The sequence below is a fragment of the Rhinatrema bivittatum genome, chromosome 5 (genome assembly GCF_901001135.1).
Source record: "Rhinatrema bivittatum chromosome 5, aRhiBiv1.1, whole genome shotgun sequence".
Lineage (NCBI taxonomy): Eukaryota > Metazoa > Chordata > Amphibia > Gymnophiona > Rhinatrematidae > Rhinatrema > Rhinatrema bivittatum.
This window is the reverse complement of record NC_042619.1, coordinates 337,129,413-337,152,283: the sequence shown is the minus strand read 5'-3', so window position 1 is coordinate 337,152,283 and position 22,871 is coordinate 337,129,413. Positions and strand designations below refer to the sequence as shown.

At 48.7% G+C, this 22,871-nt stretch overlaps 1 protein-coding gene across 1 annotated transcript in view; it reads left to right on the top strand.

Annotated features, from left to right (window-relative positions):
• Positions 1-22,871, top strand: part of NCAPH (non-SMC condensin I complex subunit H) — a 704,755-nt gene that overhangs the window by 410,378 nt on the left and 271,506 nt on the right. The window contains 1 exon segment of the mRNA XM_029604457.1: positions 18,947-19,149. Coding sequence (XP_029460317.1) covers positions 18,947-19,149 — 203 coding nt within the window.

Genomic DNA, 22,871 nt, shown 5'->3' with positions numbered 1-22,871 from the left:
ACTGCCCGATATCAGTGCCCAACTGCATGGCTTAGTTCCACGTTTCTGACCTCCATCCAGAGGTTGGAGAATGGTTTGCAGACCTGCCCTATTCCAGAAAATATCTCTTTGGTGACAAGATTGAGTCAGTAGCACAGCTGAAAGATCATCAAGAGACCCTCTAGCACAGTGGTTCTCAACCTTTCTAATGCCGTGACCCCGTAATACAGTTCCTCATGTTGCGGTGACCCCTCACCCCACCCTCGCCCTGTGAGGGCGGGGTGAGGGCGGGGCTTTGGTCATATGGGGCGGGGTTATGGATGGGGTTGGATTTTAGTGCATACTTATTTATTATGACATTTATAAACAGAACCACCATTCCTCATAAAACAATAAAATTAAGAAACATAAAGCATCAGTTATAATAGTAAAACCATACTAATAAAAGAATATTTTAAAATTACTGATAAATAGAATTTCTATTAATTAAAATCATATACATTTTTATAATTTCCCAAACACCAATAAAATATTTCAAAACAGCACATATATCAAATAACACACAATAATTAAAACTAATAAGGATTTTAAAAAGCCCCTGCTGTCCATACATGGGAGCTCTTGATTTCCAGTCACCCTGATATTGTCGAGGATTAGGAGGTTATCCTCTCTCTCTCACACATACTCTCACATGTCCATTCTCTCTCACACATACACTGTCACATACACACACATTCATGCTCTTATACCCACCATAACCTCTCGCTCTCACAGACACTGATACACTCTCAGGGTGTAAGACATTCTCTCTCCCCCCCCCCCCCCCCCACACTCACACACACTCTTACTCCCCTGGATTTTCTCATACACACTCATGCTCTCACTCTTACTGGCTCCCTCACAACCTCAGAGCCTCTCAGATAAACTCTATGCAGCAGAAATAATGCTGAATGTTGAGAATTGTGTTATGCAGACTAATCTGGAAAATGCACTAATTTCTACATGAGTCATAATGAATCAGTCCTCAGCTGCAGGCTTCAATTGATTATCCTGGCTCCCTTTAATTTAATGTTTGCCAAATACAGTTCATGTGTAACAGCAATCCTAATTCTCCACCAGATCAAGGTGATTTCACATCCCACTTCATACTTTGTCACCTCCAGCTGAGTCAAACAATTAATCTAATTACTGCCACTGCTGCCACGTGGCTATTGGGGAGGCGCTGATTGCTGCTATTGGCACTGAAGCCCATTCTGCTGCCTCCTCTGTGCAGGCCCCCTGGGTTTCCACTTCCTCCATGTTGATCTCGTACATTGTGAGATCCGCCATAGAGAAAGTGCTACTCTTGCACATTCCCAAAGATTACATGTACCAATCAGTAAAAAGTAATTTATTTTTTTTTACATCTGCTTCCCTTTATTTTTTTGCCATTTCCTTTTATATTGCCTTTTTTTCTGTTTCTTTTCTCTCCATCTGTCTTCTTCCCTCAAACACACAGTCAGGTTCTCATTCTCACATGCATTTCTCTCTCAAACACACATACACACACAGGATCTCACTGTCACATGCTCTTTCTGTCATGCAATCATTCATACACACAGTCTCTCACTGGCACAGGCTGTCTGAGTCTCACACACAGGCTCTCTCACACCCCCACATGCTGTCTCTTTCACACACACAGAGGCTCTCACATGCTGTCTCTGCAAACACACACAGTCTCTCAATTCACTCTCACACACAATCTCTCAACTCATCTCATACTCGCACACACCTCTCTCTCACCTCTGGGCCTCTTCTATACGGGTTACCACAGGATGGGCTCTGCAGCGGCCCTAGTCTTCCCGGCCCCGCTGCTCCTCTTCTGCACGCGGCTGACGCGCCTCCTCCTTCCTGCCCGTGCGGCTCCGGCAACATTTGTCTTCCGGGGCAGGGCGGGCAGGAAGTAAGTAGGAGGAGCACCGCGACGCGCTCCCTTTTGGGGTTGGAGGAGGCAGGTCTCCAGCTTCTCCCCGCAGCAGCCGCGGCGCCATGGACCGGCAAAAAACCCCAACGGCCCGGTACTGGTCTGCGGACCGGGCCGTTGGGGTCGGTCCGCAGATCAGTTTTGGTCGAACGACCTGTGTTTTGGTCGAACGACCAAAACACAGGTCGTTCGACCAAAACACAGGCGACCCCTGTGTTTTGGTCGTTCGACCCCCGCCGGGGTCGCGACCCACAGGTTGAGAACCGCTGCTCTAGCATATCTCGGCCAGCACCTCAGTCCAATAGTCCTTTGTCAAGAAGTCCTCAGGGCAAGGGCCTTGGTGACCCTTTTACCGTCCTAGGAAGTACTACCCTCCAGCAGCCAGAGTGAGATCTCAGTGGGCCAGACATAGAGCTCGCCCTGGGCAAACGCTAGTTCCTAGGCCTCAGCCGGCACCTCAGCAAAGCCCTGCCATGGGTTTTTGACAGGATGTGGGGGAGTGTAAGCCAGTCACTGGTGCCCTAGATGGCTGGCCCTCCAGTCAGAGGTAGGCTACGATTCTTTGCGGACTGCTGACAGTCCATCACCTCAGATCAGTGACTCCTGTCCATCATTCGGGGGTACAGGTTAAATTTCCAGGGTATTGCGTCAGACTCTCCTCCTTGCCCCGCTTGGGGCTTCTCGGCGGATCAGGAAATACTTTTTGAAGGAGCTTGCTGCCCTTGTAATGGCCATGGTGGTTGAACCCATCTCCCCAGGGCAACGAGGGAACAGCTACTCCAGATATTTCCTGAATCAAAAGAGAACATGGGACCTCTGTTCCATTCTGGACTTGCGGGCCTTGAACAAATTCCTGAAGCGGGAAAAGTTCAAAATGGTCTCTCTTGGCACCCTGATACCTATCCTGCAAAGGGGGGATTGGCTATGCTCACTCGAACTAAAGGACACCCACACCCACATTGAAATTTCCCGCGCCCACAGGAAGTACCTGCGGTCTGTAGTGGGCGAGAACCACTTCCAGTATGGAGTGTTGCCATTCGGTCTGGTATCTGTGCCCCACATTTTCACCAAATGCCTAGCGGTGGTGTGTACTCATGGAGACTGCATGTGCAGGTTTTTCCGTACTGGATGACTGGCTTATCAAGAGTGCCACATAGGAGGGGAGCGCTGTCATCCCTGCACTCCACCATTCAGGTATTGGAGGCCTTGGGTTTTCTGGTCAACTACCCGAAGTCTCAACCTGTCCAATCACCACAGTTGAACTTCATTTGGGCGAGCTGTGACACTGCACAGGCTCGGGCATGTTTACCCCGGGACATGTGTCTTAACAGCCGCAGCATACAGTGTGCTGAGACTTGGCAACTCTGAGAGATCACTCCCGCCAAGTCACCTTAGTGACTTGGCGGGAGTGATCTCTCAGAGTTGCCAAGTCTCAGCACACTGTATGCTGCGGCTGTTAAGACACATGGCGGTGACCGTCCATGTCACTTCCTTCACTCATCTGCACATGCGTAGGGCTCAGTGGGCCTTCCGATCCCAGTGGCGCCAGGCTACTCTGGACCTTTGAGGTCGCATCTGGGTTACTCAACCGCCCTGGATCTCCTTGTCATGGTGGAAAACTCTATCCAACTTGGAGACAGGGGTACCCTTCCAGGCTTCCTCTGCTCAAGATGTGCTCACAACGGATGCCTCCCACCTCGGATGGGGTGCCCATGTGGAGGGTCTCCGCATCCAGAGTTGGTGGCCCACTCAGGAAGCACAGCATCAGATAAACTTCCTGGAGATCCAGGCGATCTGATATGCGCTTTGGACATTTCAGGATCACCTTGCCAACAAGATGGTCCTCATCTGGACCAACAACCAGGTGCCAATGTGGTACCTCAACAAATAGGAAGGCAGTAGATCATTCCTCCTCTGCCAGGAGGCAGTCCAGATCTGGTCGTGTCTCTGTCCCAAGACATCCTGCTCCGTGCCATGTACCTTCCAGGGAGGGAGAATGTGATGGCAGACAGCCTGAGTTTCTTGTTTCGCCCCCATAAATGGTTCCTGAAGCAGGAGGTTGCAGATCGGATTTTTAGTCTTTGGGGAAACCCGGATATGGATTTGTTCGCCTCTCCCTGCAACAAGAAGGTATCTCAGTTCTGCTCCCTGATCTGGGAGAACGGCAAGCCGGCATCGTATGCCTTCACACACCATTGGGGCAGGAGCCTCCTGTATGCATATTCTCTGCTGCCACTAGTGTCGAAGACCCTCCTGAAGCTCCTGCAGGACCAGAGGACTATGATCCTCATCGCTCCTTATTGGCCGCAGAAGATCTGATTCCTGCTCCTGCAAGATCTCGCCCTGAGGTAGCCGATCAGTCTGGGGGTCTCCTCAGACCTTTTCACTCAAGATCGGGGCAGACTGCGTCATACCAACCTCCGAACCTTATCCCTCACGGTGTAGAAGTTGAAAGGCTGATTTTACAGCCCTTGAACTTCTCGGGTGCAGTGTCCTGGGTCCTGATGTCATCCAGGAGGCCGTCTATTAGGAAGTCTTATGGCCTAAAATGGAAGAGGTTCTCCGCTTGGTGTGAGTCACGGTTTAGTCCCTTTCTCTTGCTCCACCCCTAAGCTGCTGGACTACCTGCTACACCTCTTGGAGTCTGACTTAAAAACCAAACTCAGTCAGGCTGCATCTTAGTGCTATTGGGGCTTACCACCAAGAGGTGGATGGGTCTACTTCTATTGAGGCCTCCTCTGAGGTGCTCCCCGCAGTGTCCTGGGACCTCAACGTAGTCCTGACCCAGCTTATGAAGGCTTCTTTTAAGCCTCTGTGCTCCTGTGACCTAAAGTTCTTGACCTGAAGGTATTTCTGTTTTTTATTTTTCAAGTTTTTCTATACCGGTGTACAGACCACACCTTCACATCGGTTTACAATCTCCACAACATACAAGATATCAACATTAACATAGCAATATGTATATACTATCAACATTCAACTAAAATAATAAAATACATCACTGCATAAACTTTAAAAAGCCTAATACAACTAAAATAGCTAAAGGTTCCTTAAAACTAGGTCCTGCATTTTTTCCCCTCAATCTGAGTCTGCCATGTTCAGTTGTTCTCATTCTCAGGGAAGGCCTGTTTAGAAAGCCATGTTTTTAACAGTATTTTAAATTCATGCTGTCTTGGAACACCTTGCCTTAATTCAACAGGCAAGGTATTCCAAATTTCAGGTGCTGCAAGGGATAATGCCCTTTCTCTTACTGAAGTTAGTCTAACCGATGTTAGTGAGGGAATTGCCAATAATCCTTTATTTGAAGATCTTATATTATGCTGCGGCGTATGTAAACTTATTGATGCATTTAGCCATTCAGCGTCTTGTGCATGTATTGCCTTGTGTAGAATAGATAATGTTTTATATTGGATTCTTTGTTCCATTGGTGACCAGTGCAGGTCTGCAAATATTGGGGTTATATGTTCATGTTTGTGAATTCCGGTTAATAATCGAGCTGCAGAATTCTGCAGGATCTGTAGCAGTCTTAATGTAGAGTATGGTAGGCCAAGTAGCAGGGCATTACAGTAATCAATCCCACTAAAAATCAGGGCTTATAGTACTGTTCTAAATTCTTTTATACCTAATAATGGTTTCAGTCTTCTTAGTAATAGTTTATAAAACCCATCTTTGGTTTTTGAACTAATATATTTTTTAAAGTTTAGTTCGGGGTCTGACAACTCCTAGATCTTATTTCGTTCGACAGTGTGATTTGATTATTATAAGAACATAAGAAATTGCCATGCTGGGTCAGACCAAGGGTCCATCAAGCCCAGCATCCTGTTTCCAACAGAGGCCAAAACCAGGCCACAAGAACCTGGCAATTACCCCAAACACTAAGAAGATCCCATGCTACTGATGCAATTAATAGCAGTGGCTATTCCCTAAGTAAAATTGATTAATAGCCATTAATGGACTTCTCCTCCAAGAACTTATCCAAACCTTTTTTGAACCCAGCTACACTAACTGCACTAACCACATCCTCTGGCAACAAATTCCAGAGCTTTATTGTGCATTGAGTGAAAAAGAATTTTCTCCGATTAGTCTTAAATGTGCTATTTGCTAACTTCATGGAATGCCCCCTAGTCCTTCTATTATTCGAAAGTGAAAATAACCGAGTCACATCTACCCGTTCAAAACCTCTCATTATCTTAAAGACCTCTATCATGTCCCCCCTCAGCCGTCTCTTCTCCAAGCTGAACAGCCCTAATCTCTTCAGCCTTTCCTCATAGGGAAGTTGTTCCATCCCCTTTATCATTTTTGTTGCCCTTCTCTGTACCTTCTCCGTACCTTCTCCATCGCAACTATATCTTTTTTGAGATGCGGCGACCAGAATTGTACACAGTATTCAAGGTGTGGTCTCACCATGGAGCGATATAGAGGCATTATGACATTTTCCGTTCTATTAACCATTCCCTTCCTAATAATTCCTAACATTCTATTTGCTTTTTTGACTGCTGCAGCACACTGAGCTGACGATTTTAAAGTATTATCCACTATGATGCCTAGATCTTTTTCCTGGGTGGTAGCTCCTAATATGGAACCTAACATCGTGTAACTACAGCAACGGTTATTTTTCCCTATATGCAACATCTTGCACTTATCCACATTAAATTTCATCTGCCATTTGGATGCCCAATCTTCAAGTCTTGCAAGGTCCTCCTGCAATGTATCACAGTCTGCTTGTGATTTAACTACTCTGAATAATTTTGTATCATCTGCAAATTTGATAACCTCACTCGTCGTATTCCTTTCCATATCATTTATATTGTAGAATATGCTGATCAAAAATACCAGAGGCCTTGAAATAAACTAGGCCCTGAAGAACAGGCCAGCATGAACTGGTACTGCAAGAAACCACAAGCATCAGCAAAACCCAGATGGAAGTCACAGGATGGGCATTAGACAACGCCTAGGGAGATAAAGGAACTAAACTGTGAGACAGAATGCATGTACAACGCATGATAAGAGATAACGGGGAGCTAAGAGCAGCTGCATTTGGCAGTAAGACTAACGGAACTCTTGTAGCCTGGAGAAAAATATAGGAGTCATCATGAGTTAGCAGAAAAAGATGTATTTAGAAACAGCCTGCACTAAGAATTTTTTTTAAGCAAACGTCCCTACCTGAGCTGTGCTATGTACATGCTGTAAGTATTTGATACCTTTGCTTCCTGAGTATACCTTTGCTTATACCCAGTATAATAAATACAATATATCTTGATTAGACCAAATGAGTAGAGTTGTTTATATGCAGGAAAACAATATATATATTGAAAAGCACCGGTCCAAGTACAGATCCCTGAGGCACTCCACTATATACCCTTTTCCACTGAGAAAATTGACCATTTAATCCTACTCTCTGTTTCCTGTCTTTTAACCAGCTTGTAATCCACGAAAGGACATCGCTTCCTATCCCATAACTTTTTAGTTTTCGTAGAAGCCTCTCATGAGGGACTTTGTCAAACGCCTTCTGAAAATCCAAATACACTACATCTACTGGTTCACCTTTATCCACATGTTTATTAACCCCTTCAAAAAAATGAAGCAGATTTGTTAGGCAAGACTTCCCTTGGGTAAATCCATGTTGACTATGTTCCATTAAATCATGTCTTTCTATATGCTTATACAGTAAAGGGTAATAGCACGTGGAAAACGCGCGGCCAACACCCCCCCCCCCCCCCGAAACTGATAGCGCCCACAACATGCAAATGCATGTTGATGAGCCTATTAGTTAGTTAGTCCCACGTGATCCAGAAAGTAAACTGTGCAGCCAAGCCACACTGGGAAAGTGTACAGAAAAGCAGAAAAAACTGCTTTTCTGTACTCCCTCAGACTTAATATCATAGCGATATTAAGTCTTAGGCCCCAAAAAGAAAAAATCTGCACGCGGGTTGGAAAACGGATGGTCAATTTTGCCGGCGACCGTTTTCCAAACCCGTGGCTGTCAGCGGGTTTGACAACCGACGCCGATAAAATTGTGTCGGCTGTCAAACCCTCTGACAGCCGCCGCTTCTGTCAATAAGGAGGCGCTTGGGATGCGCCAGTGTCCCTAGCGCCTCCTTATTACTGCGGGCTTTAATTTGCATACCTTTACAATGAATCACGTGCACAGGAGAGTGGCCTAGGCGCTTGCCGGCTCTTCCGCGCCGTTTATTGTATCGGCCCGATTGTAGGGTTGTTCTGCATATACCTCCTAAGTTCTTGCTGAAAGTGGTAACTGATTTCCATCTGAACCAGTCTGTCTTACCATTTTTCCAAAGCCTCATTCGCACCAGGGCAAAAGGGCCCACCACAGCCTGGATTGTAAGAGAGCTTTAGCCTTCTACCGGAGCGGACGGAAAATCATAGGCAATCCATGCAACTCTTTCTCTCTTTTGACAGAAATCAACCAACTTCAGAAACCAACTGGACTTTGCGGTATGCAAGCATACCTTATCTAACTAAAAGCATCTCTTTCTGATAAAAGCAGGTGGGACTGCAGCTGGGGGGCCATGTCAAGGCTTATTCTGTTAGAGCCATGGTGGCCTTGGTGGCCCACTTGAGAGCGGTCCCTGTGGACGAGAATCTTGTAAGGCTGAGACGTGCAGTGCTCTCCGTACATTCGCTGCTCACTACTGTCTGGACAGGGATGGCCAATGAGATAACAGCTTTGGCAAGTCTGTCTTCTGGAATCTCTCTCAGTTGTAATACCCAACTCTTCCTACCTACAGCTCTTTTTTTGGGTTCAGGCTGTTACCTTCTGTTACCAACAGCACCACTGTTGTGCCCGTTGGCACCTGGTTAGGTGTCTTGGTTTTGCTGCTTGTTCTTGAACAGTCTGTAGATAGGGATTCACCCATGTGTGAGGACTGCCATCCTGCTTGTCCTAGAAGAAAGCGCAGTTGCTTACTTTGTAACAGGTGTTTCCTAGCGTGTAGCAGATGGACTCAGGACCAATGGGTATAGTGTGCTCCTGATAGCAGTTGGAGAGTGAGTCTGATTTCAATCTGATGTCAGCACTACATATACCCGTGCATGAGGCTCTGTTCTTCAGTTTTCTCCTCTAAAAGCAATTATGGATATATGTGTGTTTGGATAATTTTGATTTCCTGGCATGTAGCAAATGGACTCAGGACCAATGGGTATAGTGTACTCCTGCTAGCAGTTGGAGACGGATCAGATTTCAATCTGACGTCAGCCCCTAGTACATATACCCCTACAGGAAGTGCAGCTCTTCAGTATTTTCCGTCTCCATAGCAGTTAGGGACTATCTGCACGCTCTCAAGCGTTAGATCAAATTTAAAGAAGAAAACCCAAAATTGAAAGAAGAAAATCTACCTGAAGACGAGCCCTGCTCTCCTGCGGTGATACCCTCTGGTCCCTCCTCCAGTTGAGATTCCCGAGGTGATTTCCGTGGTCCCTTGGAGGTGAGCCTCGGTCCGGCGGCCGAATTGCAGCGAGAACCTAGTCCCCGATCCTTCGGGCACGGCTTAGAGGCAGCGGGTACACCCTCGAGCGCTGTGGTGAAGGTATTTGCCCTCTCCCCCCGCAGACGGAGACCGTCCGGGACGAAACCGGGAAGCGCCGAAGACAAGGTAAGGTAGAAATCTTCTACTCGAATCTGGTCTCCGAGGGTTGAGGATGAGCACAGGTTACCGACCGGGACCAGTGCCACTGGGTTGATCCGCCCTAACAGGGCCAGGCCCCAGCTATTCCAAGAATCTGCCCACATGGAGACTCTCCGAGGGGGTCGCCATATTGCCCGTGTGCTCGCCGTCGCCATCTTGGCCTACTCGCCGCGCCGTTTGCCTCAGAGCGCACAAAGCACTTGTGCGCACAGACTTACGCGTGCATAAACCCTTGCGCGCATAACTTGCACGCACATAGCCGAGCGCATATCTACGGCACAGCTGCACGCACAACTTACACACTCAATCTAAGAGCACCGGAGCGTACAAGATTTACGGGCCGACAACCATGGCACCCCCAGGAACAGACGTTAAAGCGCAAGGCCTCTGCCCAGCATGCCACATCAGAGCCGCACAAAGCGAGCAGGCCGACGCCCTGTGCATGCAGTGCGAGGAGGCCCTGGGAGATCCAGCTCAGGGCCAGTCCCACCCAGGGCCGAGTTCCAGCTCCTCAGGGGGCACCCCGGACCTAGCCAGGGGGACCCCCCCACAGATGGGGATCCCAAAGGAACCAGCGCCCCTCGGCTTTGATCCAGCGTCCATATTATGGGTGGAGTTTTTCAAGGGGATTCACGCCTTTGTTCAAATGCAAACTGAACCTCTGGCTGTCCAGCCACATGCTCCACCGGAGGACCCACATGCTTCAGGCCTCTCAAGACCTAGGCACAGGCCCCCATTACCCAGAAGCCCGACCTACGGGGATCGGACACCTCTGAGGAAGAAGCTGAACCCCAAGAAGAAGGCAAGCTCCCCCCAGGGACAGAGCCTCACCGAACCATGAGACGCTTCTTCACAAAGGACGAGCTCCCGGACCTGGTCAATCAATGTCTGATGGAGCTAGCTATCCTGGGCCCAGGTACTTCGGGGAAACCGAAACCGAACCCCCTGCTGGAGGGTCTTCGACAGACTTCTCGCCATTTCCCTCTGTTACAAGCAGCACAACAGCTGATTGACCTGGAATGTAATGCTCCGGAGTCCGCATTCAAAGGGGGACGAGCCTTGGGGGCCCTGTACCCCCTGGATCCAGCAACCAAAGATCTTCTTGCATGCCCAAGAGTGGATGCTATGGTCTGCGCAGTCTCTAGGCGCACCACCATCCCAGTGGAGGGAGGAACTGCGCTCAAAGATGCCCATGACTGACGTCTGGAGTCCATCCTCAAACAATCATTTGACGTCGCCGCTATGTCTCTACAAATTGCGGCCTGCTGTACCGTGGTGACACGTGCCTGTCTATCACAAACCAGGAACAACACCCCGGGAGAAGACATGGAGCCAGTGGTATCGTTTCTAGCAGACGCTGCTTCCGACCTAGTGCGCACAGTGGCCAGAGAAGTGTCCTCTGCGGTGGCTGCCAGGAGACAACTCTGGCTCCGAAGCTGGTCGACCGACGCATCTTCCAAAACGCGCCTCACAAGGATGCCCTTCAAAGGATCCCTTCTGTTCGGCAGCGAACTAGAGAAACTGGCTGACAAATGGGGCGAGTCCCCATTGCTGCGACTGCCGGAAGATAAGACAGAGAAATCAGCGTCCCTTCCCCAGGTCCTCCAGGGGCAGAAGTTCGCATTGCTTCAATCCTTACAGAAACAACTATCAAGCTATCTACGCTTCAAAGTCCTGAACCGTCACTACCAGTTCCGGGCACTACCCTTCGGGTTAGCCACAGCACCCCGGACGTTCACCAAGGTAATAGTGGTGGAACCGGCTACAAACCTTGCTGGATGATCCTCGTCCCACAGCATGGGATTACCTACAAGTCCTCGGGCTGATGGCATCCACACTGGAAGTTGTGCCATGGGCGTGAGCCCACATGAGGCCCCTGCAGTGCTCACTCCTATCACGGTGGAGCCCACGGTCCCAGAACTACACCGTATGTCTATCACTCCTGGGCAGAGTTCAGACCCAGCTACGGTGGTGGCTGCAGGCCAGCTACATGAACCGGGGATCAAAACTATCCTCCCCAACCTGGACTCTACTCACCACAGATGGGGAGCACAGTGCGAGGAGCTAACCGCCCAAGGGCAGTGGAACGCAGAAGAGGCGGGATGGAACAACAATCGCCTAGAAGCGCGAGCAGTCAGATTAGCCTGCATGCGGTTCGTCCACAGACTTCGAAACAAAGCGGTCAGAGTAATGTTGGACAATGCCACGACAGTGACCTACATCAACCGGCAGGGGGAAACCAGAAGCCAACAGGTGTCCCTAGAAATAGACCCCCTGATGGCGTGGGCGGATGCAAACCTCAAGGAGATCTCCGCCATCCACATCACCGGGAAAGACAACATCACGGCAGACTTCCTCAGCAGTGAAAGTCTAGACCCAGGAGAATGGAGGCTGTCACCCACAGCCTTCAAGATAATAGTGGATCGGTTGGGGACACCGGGCATGGACCTTCTGGCAAACAGATCCAACGCCCAAGTATCCGCAGGCGGGAACCGCGGTCCTAAGGGATCGATGCCCTGGCCCCCGGGGACTCTACTATACGCCTTCCCGCCGTGGCCCCTACTGGGCGCAATCATCCACAAGATACACCTACACAAGGGACTAGTTCTTCTGGTGGCTCCGGACTGGCCAAGAAGACCCTGGTACGCAGACATGAGAAGACTGCTGGCAGGGAACCCCCTACCCCTGCCCCCACACAGGGACCTGCTACAACAATATCCGATCCTCCACGAGGACCCAGCTCAATTCTCTCTTACTGTCTGGCCATTGAGAGGGCTCGCCTGAGAGAGAGCGGGTACTCAGGGGCGGTAATCGACACCCTCCTCCGAGCATGCAAGTTCTCCACATCACTAACGTACATAAGGATCTGGAGAGTATTTGAAGCCTGGTGCGAAGATCACAACATCAAACCATGCTCATTCACAATTCCCGTGATCCTGGAATTCTTACAGAATGGACTACAGAAGGGCCTGTCCCTCAACTCCATCAAGGTACAGGTGGCTGCCCTGTCATGCTACGGCTCCAAGTGCGAGAGCGACAGCATAGCTTCTCACCCGGACGTGTCACGCTTCCTGAAAGGAGTCACACACATTCGCCCACCACTAAAGTGCTGGTACCTCTGTGGAATCTCAATCTTGTTTTGGACTTCCTAGCGGGAACCGCCTTCAGGACCCCTATGAGGCCTGTCCCTTCGCCTGTTAACCTTGAAGACTGTGTGTTTGCTGGCGGTGTGTTCAGCCTGCCGCATATCGGAACTCCAAGCACTGTCCTGCCGTGAGCCGTTCCTCAGGCTCACCCCTGGGTCCATCCAACTACGCACGGTCCCCTCCTTCCTCCCCAAAGTGGTCTCACATTTCCACCTTAACCAGACCATCTCACTACCAACGATGGATGGCTGGAAGAATTCGGAAGAAGCCCGTAGTCTCCGCCACCTCAACATCGGCAGACTCCTATCCAGATACCTGGAAATGTCGGAGCCCATACGAAAAATGGACCACCTTTTTGTCCTTCACAGCGGAAAGAGACAAGGGGAAGCGGCCTCGCGGGCAACCATCGCCCGCTGGATCAAGGAAGTCATCAAGGCGGCCTATGTAGAAGCTGGCAAGCCACCACCTGTACAGGTCAAGGCCCATTCTACCAGAGCCCAGGCAGTATCATGGGCAGAAACTAGAATGCTGTCACCTGCCGAGATCTGCAGGGCGGCGACATGGTCCTCCATCCATACCTTCTCCAGATTCTACCGTCTGGATGTTCAGGCTCGGGAGGACACAGCATTTGCAAGGGCAATACTAAGTGGGTCACAGGCAGCCTCCCATCCGGATCGGGAGTAGCTTTTATACATTCCATTGTTCCTGAGTCCATCTGCTACACGCTAGGAAATGGAGAAATTACTTACCTGATAATTTCGTTTTCCTTAGTGTAGACAGATGGACTCCGCATCCCACCCTTGGCTGCCGTCACGCAGGGCCCTCAAATGTTCAAGTGTAAGCCATGTTTTTCATTTACCTAGGGCATCCACCCTGCCGGCTGTTGATGCTTTCCGGTTGAGTACACTGGCGGTCTCCAGCTATAGTCAATCAACCATCTCAAGTTAATCAATTTAATCAAGTTTAACGTTTAACCAAGTTATGAAGTTATCCAAGTTAACCAAATTATTAAGTTAATCAATCAGTCAGTCACACATATATCCACAAGGCTTTTCGAGGAGAATACTGAAGAGCTGCACTTCCTGAAGGAGGTTTATGTACTAGGGGCTGACGTCAGATTGAAATCTGATCCGTCTCCAACTGCTAGTAGAAGTACACTATGCCCATTGGTCCGGAGTCCATCTGTCTACACTAAGGAAAACGAAATTATCAGGTAAGTAATTTCTCCATTAATTTGGTTAACTTGATTAACTTGATACTTGATTACTCGGATTGGTTGAGGTGGTTTCTAGCTGGAGACCGCCAGGGCACTCAACCAAGAAGCACTGACGCCTGGTAATATGGGTGTCTGAACTAGAGATAAGGGTTGGCTTACCCGTGCTTGTGTTGCACTCGGGGGGAGGTTCCCCTGAGGATTCTTGATTGTGAGGCAGCCATGGACTATGATATTAAGTCAGAGGGTGTACAGAAAAGCATTTTTTTCTGCTTTTCTGTACACTTTCCCGGTGTGGCTTGGCTGCACAGTTTACTTTCTGGATCGCGCGGGACTAACTAAGAGGCTCATCAACATGCATTTGTATGTTGCGGCTGCTATTAGTTTTGGGGGGGGGGGGGGGTTGGCCACACGTTTTCCATGTGCTATTACCCTTTACTGTATAAGGAGTAAAAATAGCGTGTCAAACACGCAGCCAAACGGGGGATACAGATCGCTGCTTGCTGCGCCGTGGTATCATGCGCCTGCCTGGCGATGGCCAGGGATGCAACTACACCAATCGAGGCATTAGACCTGGCAAAATCATTCCTCACAGATGCGACCTCTGACCTGGTACGCACCTCAGCCAGGAGCCTCTCGTCCATAGTGGCAGCCAGAAGACAGCTCTGGCTCCGAAGCTGGTCAGCCGACGCAACCTCTAAGACGAGGCTCACGAGAATGCCCTTTAGAGGAACCCTCCTTTTCAGAAGTGACCTGGAGAAACTAGCCGACAAATGGGGCGAGTCCCCCGTACCCCGTCTACCGGAGGACAGGAGCAAGAGGAACCAATGCCCCTCTCCCTGGGCACCCAAAGGCAGAGGATCCCAGCGTTATAGACCATACAAAAACTTACCAAGCCCCCCGCCCCGCCAGCAAGGGGCAGTCCTTTCGTAACAGACACAACAAAAGAGGAGCCGGCTCGGGACCAGGCCCCAGCTGCAACACGCAATGAGAATCAGCAGACCCATCTACAGGAAGAGATCATAGGGGGCAGGCTTGCCCTATTCTAACAAAGATGGGTCGAAATAACGTCGGACAATTGGGTCCTATCCCTCATCCGAGAGGGATACTACCTGGACTTCCACAGCACCCCATCCTCCGGACAAGTTTGTGATTTGTCCGTGCCAAGACCCCTCCAAGAGGAAGGCAGTGGAAACCACACTATCAAAACTACTCGCCCTAAAGGCAATAACACCGGTGCGTTTGCACCAACAAAATTCAGGGCACTATTCCATCTACTTCATCGTGCCCAAGAAAGAGGGAACATTCCGGCCCATACTGGACCTCAAGACTGTCAATCGCTACCTGAAGGTACCCTGCTTCCGCATGGAAACCCTGCGTTTGTTCATAAGGGTGGTACATCCGGGAGAATTCCTGACCTCCCTGGATCTGTCAGAAGCCTATCTCTACATACCGATCCATCGCATCCACCCGCGTTTCCTACGCTTCGCGATATTGGGCCATCACTCCAAGTTCCAGGCCCTACCGTTCGGGCTCGCTACGGCTCTCCGAACGTTCACCAAGATTATGGTGGTGGTAGCGGCACTAAGGAAATGAGGAATCCTTGTGCATCCATACCTGGACGATTGGCTGATCAGAGTGAAATCGCCAGAGGAAAGCCGTCAAGGAACTACTGCAGAACCTCGGGTGGGTCGTTAACACACCCAAGAGCCACCTGCAGCCCTCCCAATTCCTAGAATACCTGGGAGTCTGGTTCGACACCAAATGGAACAAAGTCACCCTTCCCCCTACAAGGAGAAGGAGATTGATGGAACAACTACGAGCATTATTGAATTCCACTCTCCTCACGGCATGGGACTATCTCCAAGCCCTCGGACTCATGGCATCAACCATAGAAGTCATCCCGTGGGCAAGGGCCCACATGCGGCCCCCTACAACATTCCCTACTGTCACAATGGAACCCGATGTCTCAAAACTTATCCGCCCCCCTCCGGCTACCGGCGAAGGTTCGGAACCAACTACAATGGTGGCTACAAGAAGACCATCTGAGTGAGGGAACAAGCCTATCCCCACCGGAATGGACCTTGCTCACCTCGGATGCGAGTCTGCGGGATGGGGAGCCCACTGCCAGAGCTAATGGTTCAAGGGCAATGGGACGATGAAGAGTCTGCATGGAACATAAACCGACTGGAATCTCGAGCAGTCAGACTAGCCTACCTACTGTTCAGTCAAGACTCCGGGGCAAATCAGTCAGTCATGTCAGATGACGCCACAACAGTGGCCTACATCAACCGCCAGGGGGGAACCAGGAGCCAGCAGGTGTCTCTGGAAATAGAACCCCTAATGATGTGGGCAGAATCAAACCTACAAGGGATATCAACCGCCCACATCGTGGGAAAAGACAATGTCACTGCAGACTACCTCAGCAGAAAGAGTCTGGATCCAGGGGAATGACACTGACTATAGCAGCCTTCCAGTAGATAGTAAACCACTGGGGAACCCCAGCCATGGATCTCCTGGTAACCGGGTCCAACACCTGCATTCCCAAGTTCTTCAGCCGAAGATGGGAACTGATGTCCCAGGGAATCGATGAACTTGTCCAGACCTGGCCTCAGGAGGATCCTACTGTACATCTTCCCTCCATGGCCACTACTGGGCGAAATCATCTGCAAGATAGAACACCACAGAAGGCTGGTACTTCTAGTGGCCCCGGACTGGCCAAGAAGACCGTGGTATGCGGACATGCGAAGACTTTTGGCGGGAAACCCTCTACGCCTACCTCCACACAGGGATCTACTCCAGCAAGGACAGATCCTCCACGAAAACCCAACGAGATTCTCACGGTCTGGCCATTGAGAGGTCTCGCCTGAAAAAGAGTGGATACTCAGGACCATTGATTAACACACTGCTCCGAGTGGCAAGTTCTGCACATCCTTAACATATATAAGAGTATGGAGAATATTCGAAGCCTGGTGTGAGGACCGCAACATCCTTCCACGGACAGTCAAAATCCCTGTGCTCCTGGAATTTCTGCTGGACGGCGTGAACCAAAGGGGTTGTCCCTCAACTCCATCAAGGTGCAACTGGCCGCCCTGGCCAGCTTCAGACCCAGGGTGAACGGCACCAGCCTAGCGGCCCACCCAGACGTCTCCCGCTTCTTAAAAGTGGTCAAGCACATTCGGCCACCTCTAAAGTGGCCGATACCACTATGAAATCTCAGTCTAGTGTTAGACTTCCTAGCGGGAGCTTCATTCAGACCAACTCGTGGTCTATCCCTATGGCTCCTGACCTTGAAGACTGCGGTCCTCGTGGCAATCTGCTCAGCCCGTCTAATCTCTGAACTTCATGCACTATCATGCCGGGATCCATACAGCTACGCACTGTACCCTCCTTCCTGCCAAAGGTGGTTTCTCACTTCCATCTAAACCAAACCATCTCGCTGCCATCTCCAGACCAGCATAAGGACTAGGAAGACTCATGTCTTCTTCGCCACCTGAATGTCGGCAGACTCCTATCCTGATACCTGGAAAGATCGGAACCTGTACGAAAGACGGACCATCTGTTCCTTCTTCACAGTGGGAAGAAGCAAGGGGAAGCGGCCTCGTGGGCAACCATTGCCCGCTGGATCAAAGAAGTAATCAAGGCGGCCTACATAGAGGCAGGCAAGCCTCCACCTCTACAAGTCAAGGCCCATTCCACAAGGGTCCAGGCAGTGTCCTGGGAAGAAACGAAGATGCTGCACCTGCAGAGATCTGTCGGACGGCAACGTGGTCCTCCATCCACACCTCGAGATTCTATCGCCTGGATGTTCAGGCCAAGGAGGACACAGCATTCGCAAGGGCAGTACTAAATGGGCCACAGGCAGCCTCCCACCCGGTTCGGGAGTAGCTTTTGTACATCCCATTGGTCCTGAATCCATCTGCTACACGCTAGGAAATGGAGAAATTACTTACCTGATAATTTCATTTTCCTTAGTGTAGACAGATGGACTCAGCACCCCGCCCATGGTTGCCTCACAATCAAGAATCTTCGGGGGAACCTCCCCTCGAGTGCAACACAAGCACGGTAAGCCAACCCTTATCTCTACTTCAGACACCCATATTACCAGGTGTCAGCGCTTCTTGGTTGAGTGCTCTGGCGGTCTCCAACTAGAAACCACCTCAACCAATCCGAGTAATCAAGTATCAAGTTAATCAAGTTAACCAAATTAATCAAAATTATCCAAACACACATATATCCATAATTGCTTTTCGAGGAGAAAACTGAAGAACAGAGCCTCGTGCACGGGTATATGTAGTGCTGATGTCAGATTGAAATCTGACTCCGTCTCCAACTGCTATCAGGAGCACACTATACCCATCGGTCCTGAGTCCATCTGTCTACACTAAGGAAAATGAAATTATCAGGTAAGTAATTTCTCCATTGTCCTAGGACAGCAGGAGGTTAATCCTCATGAAACCGCCCGTCAGCCTGCGGAGTTGGGTTTCTCGTGTTTATTTTATTTTTTCATAATTCTATATTACAAGACTGAGGAGGGGACCCCGTGTGGACATGTGGTTAGTGGCATGTTGGGCATCCTCAGTGTGCCAGTCAATTTCTAGAAACTCTGACAAAAGTTTTCCATGTTGCGCTCCATCTGATGTCACCCATGTGTGAGGACTAACATCCTGCTGTCCTAGGAGAACACCTGTTATAGGTAAGCAACTCTGCTTTTTATATAGAATGTAGTAGATGCATGGTGTTCTGCCTCCCTGTGGAGGTGATGGAGGTAATTGCAGTATCTTTCAAGAAAATATGGGATAAATGCAGAGGATTTTTGAGGGAGTGGTAAAGATTGTAAAGCTGAATGGTTGGTATGTGTGATCTGTTTCTGCCATCACATTTCTCTGTTTTACCATTCAGCCACTGGAATGGCCCCTATAGTCATCAACCTGCTCTGTTTAGAGTTCATAGATGATTGATAGGGAAGTAATGCCTTGACATGGTGTATCTTCCACAGACTGAATCATTGCTGCTGAATAAATTTAAGCAGAGCAACCAGGTATTTGACATTGATGCAAAACCTGAAAATGATGAGGACAAGGATGATGTGCCCCTGGAAGAGGATTTTGATGCAGATGTATATGACGAAATGGAGGCAGGAGACCTTGGAGATTTCAGAGATCAGCATGAGGTGTGCAGGATTCAAAGAGAGAGCTTAAGGTAAAATTAGAGTCTATAGAATGTGGTGTACCTGCCAGTGTTGATTGATTGCACCTAGTAATCTAAAGATTATTTTTATCTCCTAATTCTGGTGAAGCTATTCTAATGTGTCTATTTGCATCAACAGTTGGTAAATATCCAATGAGTAACTGTGCTCACTGGGGGGGGGGGGGGGGGAAGCCTCAGTAGAGGTGTCAGTATTCATTCTTTTAAGTGTTCCCACCATTATCTGTTCCTCTCCCAGGCCTGTGATATCTGGTAACCCTGCATACACAGAGGAGTGGTATTGTTAAAGGTTGGGGAAAAAGGGAGAACAGTTTCCATGCTTGCTTAGGATTGAGGTTCATCATTTTATTTATTTATTTATTTATTTATTTATTTAACATTTTTATATACCGACTTTCATGAAAGAAATTCATATCAGATCGGTTTACATGTAACAAGGGGTAAAACATAATCAACCATTTAACAAGAGGCGAAAGTTACATATAACAAGGAGGTTTTAACATGGAGGGCTAGGATAGCCGGAGAAATAGGAAGCATAACTGAATAAATTAGATAATGCAATAATATAAAGAAGAGAGGCATAAGTATAATGCCTAAACTTGGAGGGGTGTTTAGTTAGGAATCAGTGTCTGGTCTGGTGAAGAAATTGCTGGATATGTAAGTTATGAGAAGGCTTGGAGGAAGAGCCATGTCTTGAGTTTTTTTCGGAAGGTTAGAGGGCATGGTTCTAGTCTGAGGTCTGTGGGCATCTTGTTCCAGATGGCTGGGGCGGCTGTAGAAAAAGCTCGTTCTTTGGTGGATGATAGGCGAGTGGATTTCGTTGGGGGGCTTTGCAGGGTGCCTTTATATGCTTCTCTGATGGGTCTAGCAGATGAGTATAATTTGAGAGGAATCTGGAGGTCTAGTTGTTGCTGATTATAGATGGTTTTGTGAATTATGGTGAGGGCCTTGTGTAATATTCTATATTTTATTGGCAGCCAGTGAAGGTTCCGTAGTATGGGAGTGATGTGTGCTCCTCTGTTGGTATTGGTCAGGATTCTAGCCGCAGCGTTTTGAAGCATCTGTAATGGTTTGATAGATGAGATGGGGAGCCCGAGGAGGAGAGAGTTGCAGTAATCTGTTTTGGAGAAGAGCGTGGTTTGGAGAACAGTCCTGAAATCCTGGAAGTGGAGGAGAGGTTTGAGCCTTTTCATGACTTGTAATTTATAAAAGCAATCCTTGGTAGTGTTATTGATGGATTTCTTAAGATTCAGATGGTTATCGATGATTACTCCTAGGTCCCTTACTTGCGTGATCTGGGTGTTGCCAGCTGGTGGATTGATTAAAGCCGAGTGGTCCGAGGAGATGATTAGGAGTTCTGTCTTGGTTGCATTAAGAACTAGATTCAAGCTGGTGAGCAGACGGTTAATAGATTGGAGGCAGATTTCCAAAAAGGCAAGAGATTTAGGGAGGGATTCAGTTATGGGAATCAGAATCTGTACGTCGTCTGCATAGAGATAGTGTTTTAATTTTAGGTTAGTAAGCAATTGACAGAGGGGCAGGAGGGATATATTGAAAAGTGTGGGTGACAAGGAAGAGCCTTGTGGTACGTCTAATGTTGATTTGACGTCTGGGGATTCATTGTTATTGATTTTTACTTTGAAGCTTCTGTTACTGAGGAAGGAGTTAAACCAGTTGTGGGCAGATCCTGTTAATCCGATTTCTGATAGGCGATTTAGTAGTATGGAGTGATTCACGGTGTCAAAGGCTGATGATATGTCAAGAAGGACTCGGATAAAAGAGAGCCCTCTGTCCAGGCCCATGAGGATGTGGTCAGAAAGTGAGATAAGGGTTTCTGTACTTGCTGATTTACGAAAACCATATTGGGATGGGTAGAGGAGATTGTGTTCTTCCAGGTAAACAGAGAGTTGTGTATTTACCACTTTCTCCATGATTTTTGCCAGAAAAAGGGAGGTTGGATATGGGGCGGAAATTGGAGGGTTCTCTTGTGTCCAGATTGGGTTTCTTCAGGAGGGGTTTGAGGGACGCCGTTTTTAGCCTGTCCGGGTAGATTCCTTGGGCGAGTGAGCAATTTATGATGTTGGCCAGAGATCTAGAGATAGCATTCGGGATGAGAAGCAGTAGTTTAGTTGGAATGTGATCTGTTGGGTGGTTAGATGGTTTCAGCCTCTTAAGTATAGATTCGATCTCCAGTGGGGTTGTAGGTTCGAATGAGTCGAGGATGGCACCAGTACGAGGAATGGAATTGGAGAATAAGGAGGGTGGGGTTGCATTGGTGGGGAGGCGCGCTAATGTGTTTGCAGTTTTTTTCTGAAAGAAGAGTGCTAGTTCATTTGCTTTGGATTGAGCTTGGTCATCTGGTATGGTGGGGGTAGAGGATTTTGTGAGTTGGGAGACATAAGAGAACAGGGTCCTGGCATCAAATTGAAGATCGTGAATTCTTTTGGCATAGAAGTCTCTTTTTGTCTTTAAGATGGAGTTCCTGTAGTTGTGGAGGGTGCGTTTGTAGTCAGACAAATTAATGGAGTTGGGGAGCTTACGCCATTCACATTCTTTGTGTCTAAGGTCTTGTTTCATCTGTTTAAGTTCTGGGGAGAACCAGGGTTGATTCTTCTTATGTGTCGAGTTGATTATTTTCACCGTTTTAGGGCATAGTTTATTCGCTATTGCCTCAGTGATATTGTGCCAAGAGAGGAGGGCTGTATTGGGGGTGGAGATGTCCAGATTGGGGAGTTCTTTGGTAAGATGATCACTAAGCGTGTCAGAGGTGCAGGTTTTCCTGAAGTGGATGGTGGAGTGGGGCTGAGAAGGATTAGGGTTTCCTTGAGTCGTGAGGGTGGTTGAAATCATTGAGTGGTCTGACCAGGGAATAGGGGTACAGATAGGATCGTTCTTGTAAGATATGTTAGAATTGATGAAGATGAGGTCAAGAGTGTGTCCTGCTTTATGGGTAGGTTTATCAATGATTTGCTTAAAGCCCATGGCACTCAGAGTGGTAAGGAGTGCTTCACAGTTGGGGGTGAGAGGGGAGGCGTCTACATGGAGGTTGAAGTCCCCCATAATTATGGCTGGCGAGTCCATGTTGATGTATTTAGCTATTGTTTCTATGAGGGGGGAAGCATCTGAGTCCAGTAGTCCTGGAGGAGCATATATTAGAATTTGTAGATGCTTAGATTTAAAAAGACCTAATTCGAGTTTCGTAGGTGTGGTGGTTTTGATTGGAAATGAGTTGAGTTTGAATTCCTTTTTGGTAGCTAAAAGAAGACCGCCTCCTCGTTTCTTTTGTCTGGGGATCGAGATGATGTCATAAAGGTGTATTGGTAATTGGTTTATTAGGGCTGTGTCCGAGCTTTTTAGCCAGGTTTCCGTGATGGCACAGATGTCTGGCTTTGAGTCTGAGAGGAAATCATTAAGGACGTGGGTTTTCTTTGACAGAGATTGTGCTTTGAGTAGAGTAAGGGAGAACATGGTGAGACCTAGCAACTGCGTGAGAGGGGACGTCATGATTGGAATGAGGGATCTAGTAGTGTGTCTTGATGGTTGTTGAGAGGCTTTCGAATGATAGAGGTGGCATTGGTATATGATAGGGATAGGGAAGATTTGCATGTTGACTTCTTTAGGAAGGGAATGGGTCGTGGAGGAAAGCTAGTCCGACTGTGGAAGGAAGAGTCCCCTGGGGAGTTGATTGGTTGCGAGAGCTTGGAGCAGTTTGAGAG